Source organism: Xenopus laevis, chromosome 7S (genome assembly GCF_017654675.1).
Source record: "Xenopus laevis strain J_2021 chromosome 7S, Xenopus_laevis_v10.1, whole genome shotgun sequence".
Lineage (NCBI taxonomy): Eukaryota > Metazoa > Chordata > Amphibia > Anura > Pipidae > Xenopus > Xenopus laevis.
Window position 1 is genome coordinate 80,513,865 of NC_054384.1, and position 20,561 is coordinate 80,534,425.

Genomic DNA, 20,561 nt, shown 5'->3' on the forward strand with positions numbered 1-20,561 from the left:
GCTCATGTAGATATACAGGGAGTGGAATACTTATTTACTGAGCTTTAATAACAATAAACCATTGGCACGGGAGCACTGTCCACTGTGCTGGACTAAGCCTGTTTCTAAAGTCCCCATCGTGCTCATTTCACATTCTACAAATGCTCACAAAATCAATTGGTAACTTTTCCAGAACCAGCCATTCATTTACCAATTTTCACAACAGTTTTGGCTTTGTGGTGTTTTTATAATTATACTAATCTGATTTCAGAAACTGCTCCTTGTGTTATTTTTTACCATTATGGAAAAATAGCTATAAATTCCCTTTTGGCTTCATTGTACCATTGACATAAATGATAAGACAGCAATGAGCAGCCTCTATAGTACAGGCCTGCCAACTCTTTGGGGGTTATTTATTAAAGGCATACATACCCTTAAAAGGGTGGTTCACCTTTAGGTTAACTTTTAGTATGTTATAAAATTACCAATTCTAAGAAATTTTTCAATTGGTCTTCATTATTTATTTTTTTATAGTTCTGGAATTATTTGCCTTCTTCTTCTGACTCTTTCCAGCTTTCAAAAGAGGGTCACTGACCCCATCTAAAAAACGAATGCTCCGTAAGTCTACAAATGTATTGTTACTGCTACTTTTTATTACCCATCTTTTTATTCAGGCCTCTCCCATTCATATTCCTGTCTCTTATTCAAATCAGTGCTTGGTTGCTGGGGTAATTTGGAGTAATGTGGAGCCTAGCAACCAGATTGTTGAAATTGCAAACTGGAGAGCTGCTGAATAAAAAGCTAAATAACTAAAAAACCACAAACTGCAACTTGTCTCACTCTCTACATCATACTAAACTTATTTTTAGTGGTGAACAACCCTTTTAAAGTCAGAATGCAAAAAAACTAAAAAAAAACTAAATTGTTTTTTTACTATAAAATCTGAATTTTTAGTGGAAAAAACTTTGAATTTCTTTGAGATTAATTATACCCTGAGGATGGAAAAAGTCTGAATCAAAAAATCTTCCATCTCAGACCAGCCGAGGTTGTATCCTATTTGGAACTTTCTGTGGTCTACACTGGATTTAGCTTGAAAATCGGGGATTCTGGGATTTTTGCTCTATTTTATTGAGTTTGTCCCCTATCCGTTTTTTTTAAAAATAATAAATAAGGTCCAATTGTGGATTCTAGTTTGGTCTGGCTTTTTTTATTTAAATACTTAGAAAATTTCGGATTTTGATAAATAAGGCCCTTTGACAGCAGCAAAGGAGCTGCAGTATAATCTGAGAATACAATACAGGTATGGGATCCGTTATCCTGAAACTCATAATCCAAAAAGCTCTGAATTACGGAAAGGCTGTCTCCCATGGACTCCATTTTATCCAAATAATCATTTTCCTCTGTAATAATAAAACAGCACCTTGTACTTGATTCTAACTAAGATATAACCGATTGGGTTTATTGAATAGGTATATGATATTCTAGTAGATTTAGGGGGTTATTTACTAAACTCCGAATGCAAAACTCGTGATTTTTTTTTATATAATTCGGACTTTGAAAAAATCATTTTGGAATTTATTAAACCCCCGAGGATGGAAAAGTCAGAATCAGAAAATCCAGCATCTCAGACCTGTCAAGGTTGCATATAAGTCAAAGGGAGAAGTCCCAATGATTTTTTGGTGGATTTTTCACGATTTTTTTCCGCAAACAACATTTTTACCAAAGTGTATTAATAAATAGTCCCATTTGGATTTGGTTGGAGTTTTGTTCAGAAAATATTGAGATAAATTCGGACTTTGAATAAATAACCCCCTTAAGGTATGAAGATCCAAATTACAGAAAGATCCATTATCCAGAAAACCCCAGGTCCCAAACAGATCCTATACCTGTACCTGTATACATCACAGAAGTTCATTAAATCCATATTTACTGGGACAAACAATAATTCACTCTGCAGTAGTGAATCCTGAATGACGGCTGGAATGAGACCCATAGTGCAGTGATTATTTAATTACTACGGCATGCACAAGCAGTCGGAGCTTGGGCTGGCTGGGCTTTTCTTTGTTTTGGCAGGATTACGTCAAGACACAGAGGCAACACTGCCAATTCAGGTGCTGTGCTGCTGCCAGAATTCTTTCACATTAAACCTGTAGTTAAATACATAGCAGCTTGGGACAGTGCTTTGCAGGGACACTAAAGCCCAATAAATTTGCTGGTGTAATCATCTAGGCTACACTATATTGTATATATATCCAGAGAGAAATACTTGCCTGAGGATATTCATTAGTCTTGTATACAGGGGGAATATGGACACATACAAGATATAAGGGTTTTTCCGCAGGCATTTTCCTGCCTCATACTGTATATTGAGCATGTGCAGCCTGTTGTTGACTAGAATAGAAATCTACAGACAAGTCTCATGTGGAGTATTTTTGCAAGAATAGTATTTAATAACCAAGGTATTTTTATCTATTTACTATTTATTTACTATATAAATTTTATTTTTAACTGGAGCATCTGTTTTTACATCAGTTTTTGATTCTCACTAGACTCTTGTTTATCTTTAATTTGGAAATTAATGTGATGGGGCAGTCCGTTTTGGTTTGTACTGTATGTAGTTTTATAAGGCAAGATACCCTATGGAATTGTGGCACATTATATATCATACAGTGTGCAAGGTTTCTATAATGTAATCGTGGATTTCAGGCCAAAATCTGACTGAATCTGTGATGTTCAGGGTGTTTATGAGATCAGGCATTTTTATGATGGTGTAAAAACAGCTTAAGGTATAGAGATCCAAATCCTGATTATATAGTGAACCTTTATCTGGAAAACTCCAGGTCCCAGCCTTTATTATTATTTGTTATTAATTTCTAAGAGAGCTACCATACTGCTACAAACTACAATTTTGATCCACAGACTTTAGTAAGATTCTTCCCAGTATTGTCAGATAGTCCCTAACTATTGTTCTTAAGGGGTTAAGGAGAGTATGAAGGACAAGGTGACCAAAGCACTGTATAAAGATACAGACCCAGATAAAGACTTGAAATGTCTGCTTCTCCTCAGCATTTTGCCTTTTTTGTAATAAGAGGTAAGGTAGAAATCAATGTGTTTAATACTGAAATAAGAAGAGTAACAAGCAGTTTTGCCTTTTAAATTTTTATTATGTATCTAAATGATTGGTGTCATACTGGTACCATAATTAATAATAATTATGGTATGTACGTTATATAGAAAGTACAAAAACACTTTTTTCCAGTTGCCAAAAAAGTGAGTGTTTATTTCATGAGTTCAAAATTTGACACCATGTACCAACATATCAGGGAGGTGTGTTACCCTAACCCTTCATTGAATACTGGAAGAAAGGTACCAGTTATTTCCACTTGAGCTCCACCATTTGCTCATCTTTTGAACTACTTTGTATATGCCATCCCTCTTAACATTTATTTTATAGCATATCAAATAAGTTCCTTTGTTTAAGATATACTGCTTTGTAAAAAAAAATATTTAAATTACTCTTGGAGTGATAAGGAAAGAGGTAGTTCACCTTTAAATTAACTTTAAGTATGATGTAGATCAGTGGTCCTCAACCAATAACTCACGAGCAACATGTTGCTCACCAACCCATTGGATGTTTCTCTCAGTGGCCTCAAATACTTATTTTTAAATTCCAGGCTTAGAGGCAAGTTTTGGTTGCATAAAAATCAGGTGTACTGCCAAACAAAGCCTCCTGTAGGCTGTCAGTACACATAGGGGCTACCAAACAGCCAATCACATCCCTTATTTGACATCCCCAGGGATGTTTTCATGCTTGAGTTGCTCCCCAACTCCTTTTACATTTAAATGTGGCTCATGGGTAAAAAGAGGTTGGGAACCCCTGTTGTAGATAATGATGTTCTGAGATCATTTGCATTTGGACTTTATTTTTTATTATGCAGTTCTCCAGTTTGGGATTTTAGCAGATGATCTGGTTATTATTGTCCCACTTACCCTAGCAACCAGGTATCATTTGTGACAATCTCTAAGCTTGCTTCTCAACAGCTGATCAGAGTACACTGTGTATGCGCACATTTAAGATGAGAAACACCTGTGACTACATTAAAGGCCTGGATCATTACTGCTATAGAGATGCTGAACCTTTAGGCTACTTCACTATGTTCAGTATATAAAATAAAGCATTTCTAGCCATATTTTTCCGGGTTTAGTTCTCCTTTAAGCAATCCATCCAAATACTTCTAGACTGTTCAACAATATACGTCCATGTAATTAAATTACAAATTCATTTATGTTCCATGTAAAGGATTAGAAATATTTTTTATGTTTAAAGAAAAATTATTGGGCCAGTAAAGTTTACTTGGGGTCATTTACAAAGACCCTAGACAATATAACGCCCCTTGCTCATTCATTTAATGGTCATTAAGGGGCCTCACGACTCTTCTTACTGCCGGCCATGATACATCTCCTGTTTTTTTTGGATTTTCTTGCCAGTAATCTCTACTTTCTTTTCATCTGCAGTTTTTTAGAAGTGATACCCACCAAACTTGAATGCATGTGAAAAAAACATTGATGGTCATGAAGTTCCATGGAAATTAGAAATTTTTGGCCCAGATTACTACAAACCCTAAAGTTTCATTTGCCAGAAGCACTGGGCATGAATAATTTCCATGGCATTTATTTAAGACAGCTAAAGTTGAATGTATTAGTAGATATAAACACAATTCCTCTTATGCTTAAGTAAGAACTAAATAAGTGTTGCAGTAGCAGGTCCATACTGCCTTTTCCATTTATGAAACTAGATAAAATAATGGGTTTTATTTTTACATACATACAAAGGATTGTGTAGGGTATGACAATTTAGGGTGATTACACCAGAACTAAGTGTGTCCCCAGAGGTTGCAGTCTGCGCATGATATCACATTCAGTGGTGCATAACCTCACATTGCCAGTGTCGGGCCAGGTACCCATCACCCAGGCTCTGCCCCACCAGCTCCGCTGCCAAATTTACAAAGTAATTATGTGTGGGTCAAAAAAAACTCGACTCTAACCCTCTGCGCCCCAGTCCACACCTGACCTTAACCCAGTGCGCTGCCCTCTTTATATTCCCGCCCTGCTTTGATGTCACAAAAGGGGTGGGGCCTGTGCCAGTATTTAAAAAGGCACGTGCAGAGGTGGATGTGGGGCAGAAGAAGGCTGCGGGCAGGTAGAATGGAGGCTGAAGTTCAGCCTGAACCCGACCGCAGCCCGAGGACATACTGCGGAAGTTGGCCCAAACCCGCCCGATCCACAGGTTCCGTGGGTCCCGCGGGCTTCGGGCCGGCATGCACATCACTATTATAAAGTAAGTTTCTGAGGTGGTTGGGGAAATTTTATTGCTCGAAAAATTGTAATTTATTATACAGGCAATTGATGGCCACCCCCTAAACCTGCTGCCCTAGGTACAGGCCCTTGGATACCTGTAAATAAATACGACCCTAACTATACGTACAAATCTGTTTTCCTCAGTACCTACAAATGTCATTATATAGAAGCTGTGCGGTCTGACGCACGGATGATTCAGTAATTTGCGTTCATTACTTGACTGATCAAAAATAACTGAAGATTGGTTGTTATAAATCACCAAACTGCTGCAAGCTTACACTCATAAAAGCACTGTAACGTAAATATTTTAAATAAGCTTTAGATAATATTCATGACTATGGGTAAAGTGTGTAGGTTATTTACAAATAAAGATCAAAAAACACATCATGCTCCATCACACTATGCTCCATACTGCCTCCAAGCTAAGGCCCTGTACTTCACTTGTAGCAATGGAAAGATTGTACCAGTTACACGACCCTGATGCCTGTACCACTTGCTTCTGTCCCAATGAAGCTCACGCCAATGTAAAAGAGTTAAAGATTGTGGAAACAACCAGGCTCCAGAAACCGCAGAAACTGTGCTGCAAGGTTTAATCACATGAGTGATTAAACCTTGCAGCACAGTTTCTGCGGTTCCTGGAGCCTGGTTGTTTCCACAAACTTTAACTCTTTTACATTCACTTGTAGCAATTGTCTGAAAGAAAAAGTATGAGATTACGCATCCACCCTGAAATGTTTCTTACTGTGTCTTCAAGCAAAATCTAAAACAATCTTCCCAGAAATGTCTTTTTATAGTAGAATATTTATATGATTTTCAATCCCAACACTCATATTTGTTATGACTGCAATTCTTTATGCCAGTCTAAACTTTACCAATCTGCACACAAGATGACATGCCATACAAACTCTGTTCCGTTTTGGTCTTGTTTTAAAGAAATTATAACATTGGAAAGAAACATTGGTAAGAAAACAATTCAAAGTATGCAGATAGGTGCAGGCAAGACATTTAAATGGAGCTTAGGGGTACATTTAAAATTAGCCATTTTTATGCATCCTCTCTGGCTCATTACAAAATCATGTATGTTGCGAGATTCAGAAAGGGGGTGCATTGCACTTTTTCTCTTGCACTTTGCTGCACCCTAAGTTGTGACTCTGAACTTCCTAGAAAGGAGCCACTAAGTTTTGCTGCTCATTCTTTTAGCAACTATGACTCCTTTTGGCAGAACTGCATACGGAAGGGACAAGAGGTTAAATAGGTTATTTTAACAGTATTTCGCTTTAGTTTCGATGACCTTGTCAAATTAACTAGCGCATTACAATTTGTACTTATCTGACTACATGCTTGTTTAAATGAGCTGCATAATACAATTGACGGTTTTCAACTTTCCTTTTCCTTTCTTTGGCTCCAAGTTTCCTCAAATAATTCTCTATTTCCACTTCAAACAAATAATTTTCTAAACAGTGCGGCTTGATAGCAACAAGCAACCGACAACACTAAACTTGTGCTTTTACTGTTGTGCCAAAAGTCACTGCTGTCCTCAACCATTGTCCTGAGCTTTAGGAAAACATTCTTGCTCAATGGGAAAGCCAAATCTTTACTGTATGATGCTGGTTCACTCATGTAAGAAACCATAAATAAGGCATCATGCTTTCTTTCACCCAGTTAAAAATAAAATTACAGCATTCAGTTAATGTGCATAAAAGCCACGCAGATCCTCCATCTTCTCAGACAGAGCATTATAACTGTTTCATGTAAAATAGAGTTATATATAATGTACAGTATATCTTATGTATGTTTATGTATTTCCCCTCTCAATTAATGGCTATTCATGATTGTAACTGGCATTGAACGATGCAAAAATTCTTTATCAGCTCCAGTAAGATGTACTGGGTTTCCAGCAAGGGGATAGAGGGCATTCTTGATTCATTTTCCCATTACAGTACTCCCAGCTGATTCTCTCTCTAGAAACATGGGGGCAAATTCACTAAAGGGAGAATTTTCGCCTGCGAAGGCTCCGCCACAATTCGTGCCAATATGTCAGCCGCAAATTTGTTACCACTACGCTACTTCACTAAAATGTGAAGCTACGTCTCTGTAGCCGAATGCTGGAGAAGTTTTACTAGTGTGAATTCGTCGGTACGAGCATTTCATAGTGAACTTTTGCTAGCATTCATTTCTGCCTAGCGAAACTTCATTAATACACTTACGCTTAGGCTAATTTGAATAGGACGGGTACATATAAGTCCAAGGAAGCAAAATAAAGACAAAATAGATTCTCTAATGCCCTAGACAGGAGCCCACCCTAAAATAAATGTGCCATTCCCCTCAAATGGTTGAAAAAAAATGTAAACACAAACATTTTTAATAGATAGAACTTTTAAAGGCAATCCTGCTTTAAAATATGGCAAAACTACAATTGGGCAACTTGCAGTTTTTACTGCAGTGGTGGGACATCAGGAAAAACCTGGTGGGCCCTGGCCTTAATGGATCCCAACAAAACACAGACCCGATTCCCTGCCCAGACTGCCCCCTTCCCTTTGCCCCTGGAGGGACCCGATCACAGTAGAGGAAGGAAATATGAGTTGCACCCAGGAGGGCAGGCTGGCAGTGGTGCAAGGTTGGGTGCTGGGAGGTTTGCATGTCAGTCTCACTCCCAGTGGGCTCCAGACGCACCAGTACGAACCCTGGTCTGAAGGTACTTGCATCAAAATGTGCTCTTCAGACTTCCTTATAGTTGCCTCTCAGTCCCTCCTGTCTTCTATTCCGAATTGGCTGCTGCTATGCCTAATAATGCAGGAAAACACTGGAGCTACCACCACCCAGTAGCTTCAGGCTTCCCTTGGTGCCCTGCATCAATCATCATAGTTGGCTTGTGCCAAGAGAATAGGTTGCACATGTCACTCACACAGAAAACACCAATTGATGCCATTCAGAATTCAAAACTACACACAACTGCACCCAATATGCGACAAAGCCCTAGTGTGGTGAATTGCACACAATTTCAGTATGCACAGTGCAAATGCCTCAAGAGAATAGCCCATTTGCTTTTGAAATGACACTGGGAAAAATAGTGTATTGTGAGAAAAAAACATGCGATTGAACTCGATTGCACTTTGTTCACTGTAGCTTGGTAAGTGAATGCGCCCTACTGTATTGTTAAGTAAAACAACATGGTGTGCATTTGTGCAGCTATCGCTATGCACTTGTGTTAGTAATGAGCCTTATGCTATATCCTTTAAACCATGCTGGAAGACTAAGTATTCTTGGTTGACAGCCTTCAGCCTTGTGCCTTGTGCCTTAATAGGGTCATGGAAAACCAAAGTGTCCTTATATTTTGGAATAGAGGGTATATTATTCACTGTATAACATCCCTGTTCAATGTATTGTTAGTGCCTACGGTACTGGAAATGTAAGAGTTTTACGCACAGTGAAATTGACTTGAGAGGGTTCAGCAACCTAACAACTGATGCATGTCTTCCACCTGTAGACTGTATCTGTCATTGGTCAGCAGAAGGTGTCAGAAGAAATGCAACAAATGCATTAATATTTAAGGGTTAAAGAACATGTATTAGAATCATGATACTCATTCCCTGTTTTGCATATGGCAGCCTCTGGTGGTAACAGCTTGGCAGAACTAGGAAAGGAACATTAAAAACCTTATGGGCATAAGGCTAAACATTTAAATTCTATGAATCAAAAGCAGGTATTGTGGCAGCTACAGAATTGTGTATTAGATAGAACTTACTGTTCAGAGTTATAGCTTCATTCCACATAAATATACATTTACACATGCAAGCAGGTTTGTTTGGGTTTGCTGGAACCTTATTGGAATCAAAAGTGACATAATTTCTTGAAGAATGCTTATCTAGAATATCAGGACATATAGGAAATGGTATATGTCATCTTAAGGAAATCTTAGGGGGGGTTATTTACTAAAATTAGATTTTTTTTTTATGGTTGGACTTTTAAAGGAAAAAACACAATTTTTTTGCAGTAAAAAACCTAAAATTTTTCGTGATTTATTAAAACCCTGATGGTGTTAAAAGTCAGAATCAAAATGTAGTCCGTCTCGGACCTGCTGAAGTCAATGGCAGATGTACAGTTTACAATTGGAAGACATCATGATCTGCGCTGAGTTTTGTTCAATAATCTGAAGACTTTGTGGTTTTCAGGCGATAATCTGAAAAGGTTTCAGCCATCAAATCCGAAAAAGTCGCAGGTTTCGGCGACAAATCAGATTTTTTCATGACTTTTTTCGATTTTTATTCCCGCCCAAGAAATTTTTGTCAAAACGTATTGATAAATAGGGGAGGAAAGTCACTGCTGATTTGGTCGGAGGGGTTTTCAGAAAATAGTGAGAAAATTTTGGATTTTGAAAAATAACCCCTTAATATTATATAATATGCGCAGGCATGACATCTGTAGAATAGGTCCATGCATATCCACTATTTTCAGTGAGAAAAATGCAGTGGATAAACAACACTTGTCCATGTGGTTATAAACTTGAGACAAAGCTATTTTAGTTGGAAAAGCAAATTATAAAATAAAAAAAATGCTGGCGCCTAGAGTAAGAAGAAACAGATTTGCAGTGAAACGTCAAATAGCTATGATTTCTTTTATCTACATCTGGCCTTAAATATAATATACACAGAAATGCAAGTGTAGTATGTAATGTGCCATTTCTGACACAATTTGTCAATGACAATGTTTTTTTTTTTTGTCCAAAATGCAGCATTTTTTTAACCACCATTTCAGCATAATTGCAACCATTTATGGGTTTATGCTCAGCATACTGAGTTGTTAAAAGAAATGCAATTCCACTCGTAGGGGCTGATATATCAATGTTTCTATTTGATTCAAGTATTTTTGTTCTAAAACCCACAAACTTGAATTATACATTCAAATCAAGTATGTATTATGCTTAAGACTCAAAACATCCACATCTAAAATTGCAAGGTAATGTAAAAGTCATTGGGAGCTGTCCTAAGCAACATTTAATTCAACATCAATTTTAAAAAGCCCTAGAAGCTCTTTGTTTGTTTAGGATAGCAGCTGCAGTATTAGCTTGGTGTAAAATCACTTCCTGCCTGAGTCTCTCCCTGCTCACTTATAGCTCTGTGCTCAGATTATAGCAGAGAAGGGGGGGAAGAGGAGCAAACTGAGCATGCTCAAGCCCGGGGCAATGAGGTTTAAGTTGAAGGCAGGAAGTCTGATACAGAAGCCCATGTGTACACAATAGCAGGAAAGAAATGTAGTGTTTCGTTTGACAGAGGACTCAGAGCAGCATTACTTTGAGGGTTTACTGGTATATTTAAGTGGACCTTTATGATAAGGCTTATTTAGTTTTAACCTTTCCTTCTCCTTTAAGCTTCTAAACTCACAAGTTCAAGTTTTTTTGCTATGATTTTATTGGATCAAGTTTTTTATATTTGGATTTTTAATTATTCAAAATGGAAAAAAATAGAAAAAAACCTCTACAATTACACAAATAAAAATGTTGGTAAATAGGTGTCTAAGTGTGATGTCTGTGTGTGATTCTTTAGATTCTCTGTGATTTTTGATGCAGCCCATATCTGCGGAATCACCTCCACCTTTGAGCTGGGTACCCCTGTGCCAATAAGTACATTTGCCCATGGTGGACGGATTGTGAACAAACGCAAATACACACAAGTATGGAAAGAGTATTTAGGAACAAGTTCCTTTAATGAACACCACCACTGTGTCCATTTTATGCAACTTCAATTGCAGCAATTGGCAGCAAGTTGCCTTTTATAAACACTCAGCAAATTTACACCTGGGCAGAAACTTATGGCCACCAATCAGGTTTTTGCATTCTTTGTTCTACTAGCATCTGGCTGGGAAAAATGCTAATCACTGATTGGCTGCTACGGGTTACTGCCCAAATGCAGTGTTTATTTGCCCAGTGTATTCTCTGTCAAAGGAATGAACCCACTTTATCCTGCAGGGCTGGAACTAGGGGTAGGTAGCAGAGGCACATGCCTAGGGAGCAAAGCTGGGGGGGCTCCAGGCACGTACCTTTTCTGCCTCCTGTCCCTAGTCCGGTCCCCTGCCTCCACTTTCCTCACTCATGTTGTGATGTTCTCCTGTAGTGGGAGACTGTGCGCATCTCTTCGAGTGCACTCCTTTGTGCGTACACACTCGTTTGTGTCAGGGGGTGGGAGGCAACGCAACCAGTTGGGTTGCCTAGGGCGTCTGCCTGGCCTGGCCCAGCCAGGGGCATTTCTGCCATGAGGAAAGGGGAGAACTTTGCCTCAGGCAGCATTTCCCCACAAGTTACCAGGGGTGGCAAAAACTTTAAAAGCCAAATTTCCAGGAGAGTGCACCTGGACCCCCATCAGCTATGTTTAGGTGAGTGTGGGCGGGGAGGGGGGCAGCAGCATCGAACCCCGTCTCAGGCGGCTTTAACACTAGATTCTTCCCTGGACCTAGCACTGCTATCCTGGCCAATATCGTTCTGCATGTTCTCAAAATTGCACTTTCCTATCATGTTCTCACTTGGTGCACCTAAACTTGCACTTAAAGGAGAACTAAACCCTGTGTCTGCAACACTCACATGCTCAATGGGCTCTGAGCAGCTGTTACGAAGCTAAGCTTAGGGGTCGTTGCAAATTATCATGCAGAAAATGAGGTTTGTCTGTAATATAAGCTGATGCTTCAGGGATGATTATTAAATTCTGATGCTAGTTGCACTGGTTTCTGTGCTGCCATGTAATAATTATCTGTATTAATTACTAATCAGCCTTATATTGTGACATTTCTATTCTATGTGTACTGTATATTGTGAGTGGGTCCCTAAGCTCAGTAAGTGACAGCAGCACAGAGCATATTCAATGAATCAGCAGAAAAGAAGATGGGGAGCTACTGGGGCATCTTTGGAGACCCAGATCTTTACTGCTAAATGGTTGTGGTTGCCTTGGGCTGGTACGGAAGCACAAAACATAATTTACAACATTTCTACCTACTTCTTTAGCTAATCTTTAGTTCTCCTTTCAAGTCACAGCATGGTTAAATATAAGGAACACCTCATAATCATTTCTATTATTTGCACTTTAATAACCTTATGGACAGCCAACAGAATTGTTTTGCAATGACTAAATGCTGCATACACACATTATTGTCTGCATTTTCCAGTGTTTTTAAATACAACATGGTTTGAATGTAATTATTACACCGCACACCTCCTCAGGATAATCCTGATGAAGGGAGGGTTCTTCCCCCCGGAACATTGAAGGTTAGCTCCCCGTTTCTAAACGATTGCTTTAAATACAACACAACACTGATTTTTGTTTCATAGCAAACTTTGTTTTACTGATGCTAGAAAAAAAGGATTATAGATATTTTTATCAATTGAATGGGTCTCTAACAGACAAGTTTATAATGCGTGAAAGAGTGTGTTGTCACGCTTACAAATATATTTCATAACGTTCCCATTAGCTGGAAAAGCTAAATATAAGTGATGGTGATTACGTCGTGTTTTTTTAAAAAAATTTTTGCAGGTCTGGAGAATCAATTTATCTGGACTGGTTTCATCCTGTCAGAGAATGTTATACTGAATAACTGTTACAACATGTTCCTTGACAAAAATATATATATATACACAGGCAGTTACTATTAGTAATACTGGGGCACTTGTTGCCCCAGTTCTTTGTAAGATGTTGATTTTAGAGGGCAAGGCATTACATTGCAGCACTACTTGTTGGGAGTTCCCTATGGCATATCTGTAAGTCTGTGCCAGAACTTTATTTATGCAAGGCCAGGCAAGGGTGATCCAAATCAAAGTTAAGTATGCCGAGCCATTGAGCATGCACTCCATTGCTGGCTTCAAAGAATGGGCTTACCAAGATAGGGGAACTCCTGTGGACAAGTTTGGTAGCATATGGATTTTCATTGTTGCAGAATAACGCATCCTGATATGTCTGTAAGAACTCTATAGATTCTGCGATCACACTGAAAGTGTCAAAATCAGTTCATAAACAACAACACAACACATGGTGGCCCAAAATAGAATGGGATAGCTATACAGCAATCAAGGGAAGAAGCAGAGAAATTTCTACTTTGTATAATCTAATTGTTTTAACTTCATCTTTTTGAGTGTTATTTTCTGTTACATTTGGTGTAGGTTTAGCATTCAGATTCCTTGGGTTTTGGTGGGTTTTCTCTGTGTACCCTGATTTCTTCCAAAGATTAAAAACATACTGACATATTACTGGTTAACTGGCTCATGTTTAAACTAGCTCTAGCAAATGTGTGTGCACATTCATGTATCCGTGATAGTGAATTTGAAGCTCCACAGGGCAGCAACTGAAGTGTAACGTGTGCACAACATACTTTTCTTGCACTTTTGTAACATGCAGTACATGATTTCAAATTATGGTACAGTAGCACAAGATATATAATACTAATGGGCTGGGCAGTCAAAAGCTATTGAGTAGTGTTAGTGGTATTAGGGCTCCATTTATTATCACCAGAGTTGAGATCCAGCGGTTAAAGGGCATGTAAAGGCAAACAAACAAAATCCCATTTTTACTTTCTTTAATGAAAAAGAAACCTATCTCCAATATACTTTAATTAAAAAATGTGTACCGTTTTTATAAGAAACCTGACTGTATGCAGTGAAATTCTCCCTTCATTTACTGCTGTGGATAGGAATTGTCAGATGGTCCCTAACTGCTGAGCAGGGAAACAATCATACTTATGAACAGCAGGGGGAGCCCCCGCCTTACTTCCCAGCCATGCAGAACTCAAGCAGCTTTGTTTATGATGATCCCTATGCAGCCCAGACCACACTGAGCATGTGCACAGTCTTGGTCCTGCAAAGATGTTTAACAAAGTTACAAGATGGTGACCCCCTGTAGCCAACTTTGAAAGCATAAATCATTTTTTTGATTAGGCTTGTGGGGCAGTAAGTTCATGTTTATATTTAGTATACAAAATACAGCATTTCAAGCCCTATTCTATTTTAGACTTTACATGCCCTTTAAGAGCAGCAGTGGTATGAAGTCACTTAAAATGTTCCAGTAAGGCGACAGGAGGTGAGTTGTGAGAAGTGTGAGCACTTCTGATTGTACTTGTTGAAAGCGATAGTGGATTTTCAAGGAAAAAGCAAGTTAAGAAGCAATTTATTACTTTCTGTGTCTCAGTTTTTCTCTTTCCTATAACCTAACATCTGCCTGCTGAGTGCTAGCACAGGCATAGGACATTTTATCCAGAATGCTCAAAACCTGAAGTTTTCCAGATAAGGGGTCTTTCGGTAATTTGGATCTCCATGCCTTACGTCTGCTAAAAAATCATTTAAACATTAGGGGCAGATTTATCAAGGGTCTAATTTTGAATTCATGGAAGTTTTTTAAAACTCCCATAAACTCCTACGAACTCGAAATTCGACCAATCCAAAAGTATTTAAAAAATAGAATTTTCAAAACTTGGGTGAATAGGACCGACCTGAAAACTCGAATCAAATTCTCCGAAAAAACCTCAAATGTCAGGAAGGAAGTAAACCACTCCAAATTGATCCCAGGATGTCTACAATTGACTAAAACAGCAATTCGGCAGGTTTTAGGTGGGGAACAGTCGAATTTGAGTACTTAATGGGCCAGAGTATGATAAATCTCTAAAATTTAAAATTTTTAAAAAAACTTGCATCAAATTTTAACAATTGAATTTGAAAGTTTTGGCCATAAAAAAAGTTGAAAATTCGAATTCTAAATTAGAATTTTCAATTCAAAACTTGCCTCCAAGCCTGGGATTCAAAAATAAGCACCTGCTTTGAGGCGACTGAGAGCAACATCCAAGGGGTTGGAGAGCAACATGTTGCTCACGAGCTGCTGGTTGGGGATCACTGTTCTACATGAATAACATTGGTTTTCTGCAATATTTGTTAATAGAGCAGCTGTTCCATCACAAAGATTTTCATGATGAGTTCAGTTCCTCGGGAGGAAAATATTTGATTTAATTTGTTTCATCACATTTGAAGTAAGAAGATTAAACAGAATGTGAAAGATGTAAAGGAAAATTGCTCCCCCCTGCTGTCTGGCACAAGCACATTTCTAACGTAACAGCGTGTTTTTCAGCTAAGCTCTCAATTTAAGATGAAAGATAGGGTAAATGTGATGGAAACCTATGTACTGGTGGCTGGGATCCTTCTAAGGTTAACTGGCGTTTCATGCTATGGGACCCACAGGGAAGCCATAGTCTGTTACCGCTGCACATTTTAAAGGAGAACTAAACCCTAAAAATAATTAGGGCTAAAAATGCCATGTTTTATATACTGAACTTATTGCACCAGCCTAAAGATTCAGCTTCTCAATAGCAGCAATGATCCAGGACTTCAAACTTGTCACAGGGGGTCACCATCTTTGAAAGTGTCTGTGACACTCACATGCTCAGTAGGCTCTGAGCAGCTGTTGAGAAGCTAAGTTTAGGGGTTGCTACTAATTATCAAGCAGAAAATGAGGTTTGTAATACACTCCACATTGTCAAACAAGTCAATACAGTGATGTGTTATATAGTGAATAAAGTAATAAAGTACCCCTATTTATAACTGATGACATCAGAACTCACCGTTTATAAGGATATCATTTACAAGATAGTCATAGCTTTTGTGTATTATAAATAGTTATAATGGTTCATTAGCATTTAATTAAACCAAGGGATACATTTTTAGGGACAAATTAATACATTAATGGAGACATGACCAACCTTTGGGATAGTTGATATCCTTCTCTCATTAAAAGGTATGTTTTTAGAATTATTGTTTTGTGCTTTACAACAGTCAGGGGTCATATGTGAAATGCCTGAATTCATTTATTTTGAACATCACTAGCCTATTTAATCAGCCAATCACTGAACAATATATACAGCTCCACATTCTAATTTAACTGTTCTTGATTTGCTCTTGGCATTCTAGGCACCAGCAAACCTGCCTACCGTATCCTTGAGGGTGAATAACGCTATGCACCACATATGTACTCAAATGCCCCTATATGTCTCAATGTCTATAGAGCAGCATAAAATATCATTTGTAAAAACTGGCCACTGACCGCTACCGCTACCCATAATTTTTTTCTTAATTCAGACATTCCCGTGCTTTTCTGCATGTCCTCTTTCATGTCTTACCAGTTGAGGCTACACAGCAATCCATCTTCTGTCCAGCTACTACTCAAAACATACATGACATGTCTGTCCTGGTCCAGCACTTCCTCCACATTCTGACACTTGCCACAAAGTAAACAACTTTCTCTTCTTGCACTCTTCCTTTCCCAGCATTCCTACTCTCTCTTGTCTCCTTCAAATAATATTGTTTCTAATATCCCTGCTCTGCTCTGCATAGGAATTGCCTCTGTATTTCTGTCTCCAACAATCTGCTCCATTCATTGCTGCAACCTCTGTAATAAAGCTTATAAAATGCTGTATACAAGAACAGAATTCCATAACTCAGCAATGTCTTGGGCTCTGCGCTAGGTAATGTAATCTGTCACACTTTGCATGAAAGAAAACACAGTCATGGTTGTTTAACAAGCCTGTCATGCTGTCTCTAGCTATTCCTCATAGACCGAGTCTTTACTACAGACTTGTAAAAACTGAAACTTTTCACTGCTGTGCTCTCGTGAACTTTAAACAGTCGTGAATCTCTATTCTGCAAGCATTGTAATTGCTGTAGGACAATATTTTTCTAAATATATGTATCCAATATACATTGCATGTATACTGTATGCCTTTGTGTGCTCCAGTAATAAAATATCTTACAGCTGCATATCTAAGATTCTCTGAATTAACCCTTAAGCCTTTTAAATCAACCACTCTTCTGGCTACTGGCTTAGCTTATTGCGAGTTGTCGTTGAACAGCAGCAAAAAGACTGCAGGTTGAATGCATTAGAGATGTGTTCTAGTGTCACCTAGAGGTTCCTTTGGTGCTAAGAAGCCAGTGGCATTTTAAGGCAAGATTTCACAATTGAAGAAATTGTTTTTATTCTATGGGGTCAGACAGCAAATGTTGAAGTACTGCAAGGTGCAGGTGTGGCAAATGACTTACGTACCTTGTCAGTTTCATGTAACTCCTCACTGTTAGACAAGGAGACATTAAAGGGTTCAGTGAACTGATGTGGGTCTTTTCCTTTCTTGCGTTCCTTTTTAGCTGCCAGGACTCGGACGACAGAAAGCTGCTGGCACAGAACTATGGCCACTAACAGCCATACCCAACACCTCATTATGTTCTGGGAAATATATCCTTCAGGAGTTAGAAGCTGAGCTGGAAAGCACTCCAGGTGTCTTTGAAAGATACTTAACAGCACAAAACAAGTGAAAAGAATAGCTCCTTCAGTGTAGATAAGGACTGGCCAAGACAAAAGGTTTGAGATAAAACATCAATTAATCCAACCAGGTCTTTCTCCGCATAAAAGGATGGGTTGAAAACAAATTCTCTCCTACTGACTTGCTCAAAAGTCCATAAAGTATAATTAAAACTCACTGAGCTATGAAGCCTGTAAAGTCTGAAGTATCAGGGCAGCATCTCAGCCCACATCTGTCATAGAGACCCATCGGTGTATGCAGTGATTCGCAGTGAAAGATCACACACAGAAACAATCATCAATAAATCCTGAGCTCATCAAACAAATTATGGGGCAATGACATCCTCACGCTCATCACAAGATCATCTTCTTCTCCTCAGTGACTATCAGTGTCCAGATGAACTTCTCGCCTTAAAAAAAACAAAAGTTAAAGGCTTTAAGGTATAATCCACATTTAATGGCCTCTTTTGCCAGCTTTCTTCTGGGAATTACTTATTTTTCAAGCAATGAATATACCAAAGACATCTCCTTATTCGGTAAAAATACCTTAATGTATGTTTAGTATTTTTATGCTCTGTTCTTGGCTTTAAAGCGAGGACAATAATTCAGCTCTTTTGCTTTAAACAGCAGCCAGGATTATCTTTAAAAAAAAAGTCTGAATTTCTACTGCAGATAAAAAAAATAGAGAAAAATCCAGCAATTCTCTGAAATAACTCCTTCCTTATTCCTACACACGTGCAGTGTTCTAATGACTGTTTGGATAGATGGCAGTTTGCTCTCAGCTCCAGCATATATATTCTCTCTGTCTCTTACTGTCTCTTCTCAACTGCAAATTGGCAGTTGTTCTGCAGGCTAGTTCATTTCCCCAAATATATACTTCTTTCCTGTAACAGCCCTACTAACAACTTGAGAGAGAAAGGGAGGGGCCTTCCATGCTCATCTGTCAATCCTTTTTTTTTCACAGTCCAATTAAATAAGGGCTGATAAGCAGATCAGACCCCTCTCTCTGGAGAGATGTTAATCACTTTTTAATGACTCATAACCCTCCATTTTTTCCCCAGCATGGTGGACTTTTCATGTTGTGAAATGATCATGTGAAACGGTTTGGTGGGGAGCCAGGGAACCAGAGAATATTTTTGTGACTTTCAATTTCAATAGGATATAGTGACAGAATTATAGAAAGCATATCTGTTGGCACTATGTTTTTTTTAATAAAAAATGAATATAACCTTGACATATCTGTTTTTAAACTCACATATTTTAATCTAATTGTGACATTCTGCCTGAGACCAGTATCCAACTACACACGTGTTTTAGGAGGTGACCACCTTACAAGCTTTGCTTGCAGTACAGTTCATACATACATGATATAGATATACACAGTACACATGCCATTGCTTAGTTCGGTCTGCCTTTTGTGTACAGAGCCTTCTATCTGCCACAGTGTCTCCAGTATTCCAAATATAGTGAAGAGACTGGGCAAGGTGTGAAATTTGGGACCAGTTAGATATGTGACTGCCATGAGCACCATAATTCTGGCCCTGTTTGCCTTGTTCCTTTCTGCACCATTACTAACACAATTACATTTGCATGATATTGTCAGAATGGGTCATGCCAACTACATGAAATGACCTTGTCCTTATTACTATATGGTCACTGCCCTCTTGGGTGGAGAAGATGCCCATGTCCAATTTTCATTGCTCCTGAAAGCAGCGAATAAAAAGTGCCATATTGGATACATAAGAATTGGTGACAGTCAGACTTCAGTATCATTAAACTCACACTTCCTCCCGTAGCCCTAAAATGTTTGTTACACAGGAATTAGCACTAACTTCTTCTACCTCTATAGATATATCTGGCATGGGTCTTATTTATATCTTAATCACTTCCATAACCAATACTGCTATTTCCACACCTTTTGAGAAGTAAAAACTGTGAAGTAAGGGGCCATTAGACATATTCAACCTTTCCTGAATTGCCTTTTTTTACTTGCTCCCGAAAGATATATTTCCAGAAAAGGGTCACCTGATTGGAAAGGAGAAATGCATAAATATTGCAATAGAGTAAGCGTCGGGACAGCAGAAGTCTCAAAGAAAAAATGGCTTTTATTTCAGCCCACGACAAACAGGTACAAAATAAAGGCAGTTTTTGTTTCCAAAGAACAAAAATAGCTTTCAGCAGCAGTATCAGTTCAATAATAACAAAAAAGACAGCAGAATCACAGACCTTACAGGGTCATCGTGTGTGTACAGGCACATAGGATCCTTAACGTCAGGATCTCAGATGTCTCTCCCAGATAGAGCCATTGAGAGACTGACCAGCCTGGGTTTTAACGACTACTGATTAGCCACCTGAGGCTAATTAAACCCATCTGCTCAACCTGTAGCACCTCACTCTGCTAATAACTCCCCTGTTTGTAGAAGGCCCTGACTTCTGCGGCTGAAGCCCGACTCTATAAACCTTGTCTGGAAAGGAAAACCCCATTTTGATTTTCCTTTACAGGCCTGTATTTGACCCTAAAGGAAAAGGGTTGGAGAGCTTATGCATTTCCCGCACTTCATCCTCACCAGCCTTTTCCTAATGTGAAGAAGGTGATAAGGGCGAGACCCACTTTCTAGCCCTGGGTCTGTTTTCCCCTAAAGTATGGGCTGCTGACCCATAGGTACCTGGGGACTTCTTGTACCTTTACCGATTGGAAAGTGTGAGAAGTTATTAGAAATGTCCTTGGATCATCAGAGAAATATCCTTGGATCATCAGACTGTCTCATTTTTAAGAGGACAGTTCTAGGCATGGGTGCTGTCTCCAGACTGGTCTATGTGGCCTGGAGTTGCAGCAATTGCTTCTGCTGTTTGGAGAGATGATCCTGTAACTGTCTGATTAGTTGGATCTGGATGATTTCTTGAACAAGCACAATA

The 20,561-nt window shown here is 38.7% G+C and overlaps 1 protein-coding gene across 1 annotated transcript in view; it reads right to left on the reverse strand.

The window, feature by feature from the left end:
• c1qtnf12.S (C1q and TNF related 12) overlaps positions 1-18,866 on the reverse strand; it is a 49,555-nt gene extending 30,689 nt beyond the window's left edge. Inside the window, exon 1 of the mRNA XM_018227875.2 lies at positions 17,394-18,866. Within this exon, the coding sequence (XP_018083364.1) occupies positions 17,394-17,564 (171 nt within the window). The 5' untranslated portion in view covers positions 17,565-18,866. The remainder of the gene's footprint in view (positions 1-17,393) is intronic.
• Positions 18,867-20,561: the final 1,695 nt, after the last annotated feature.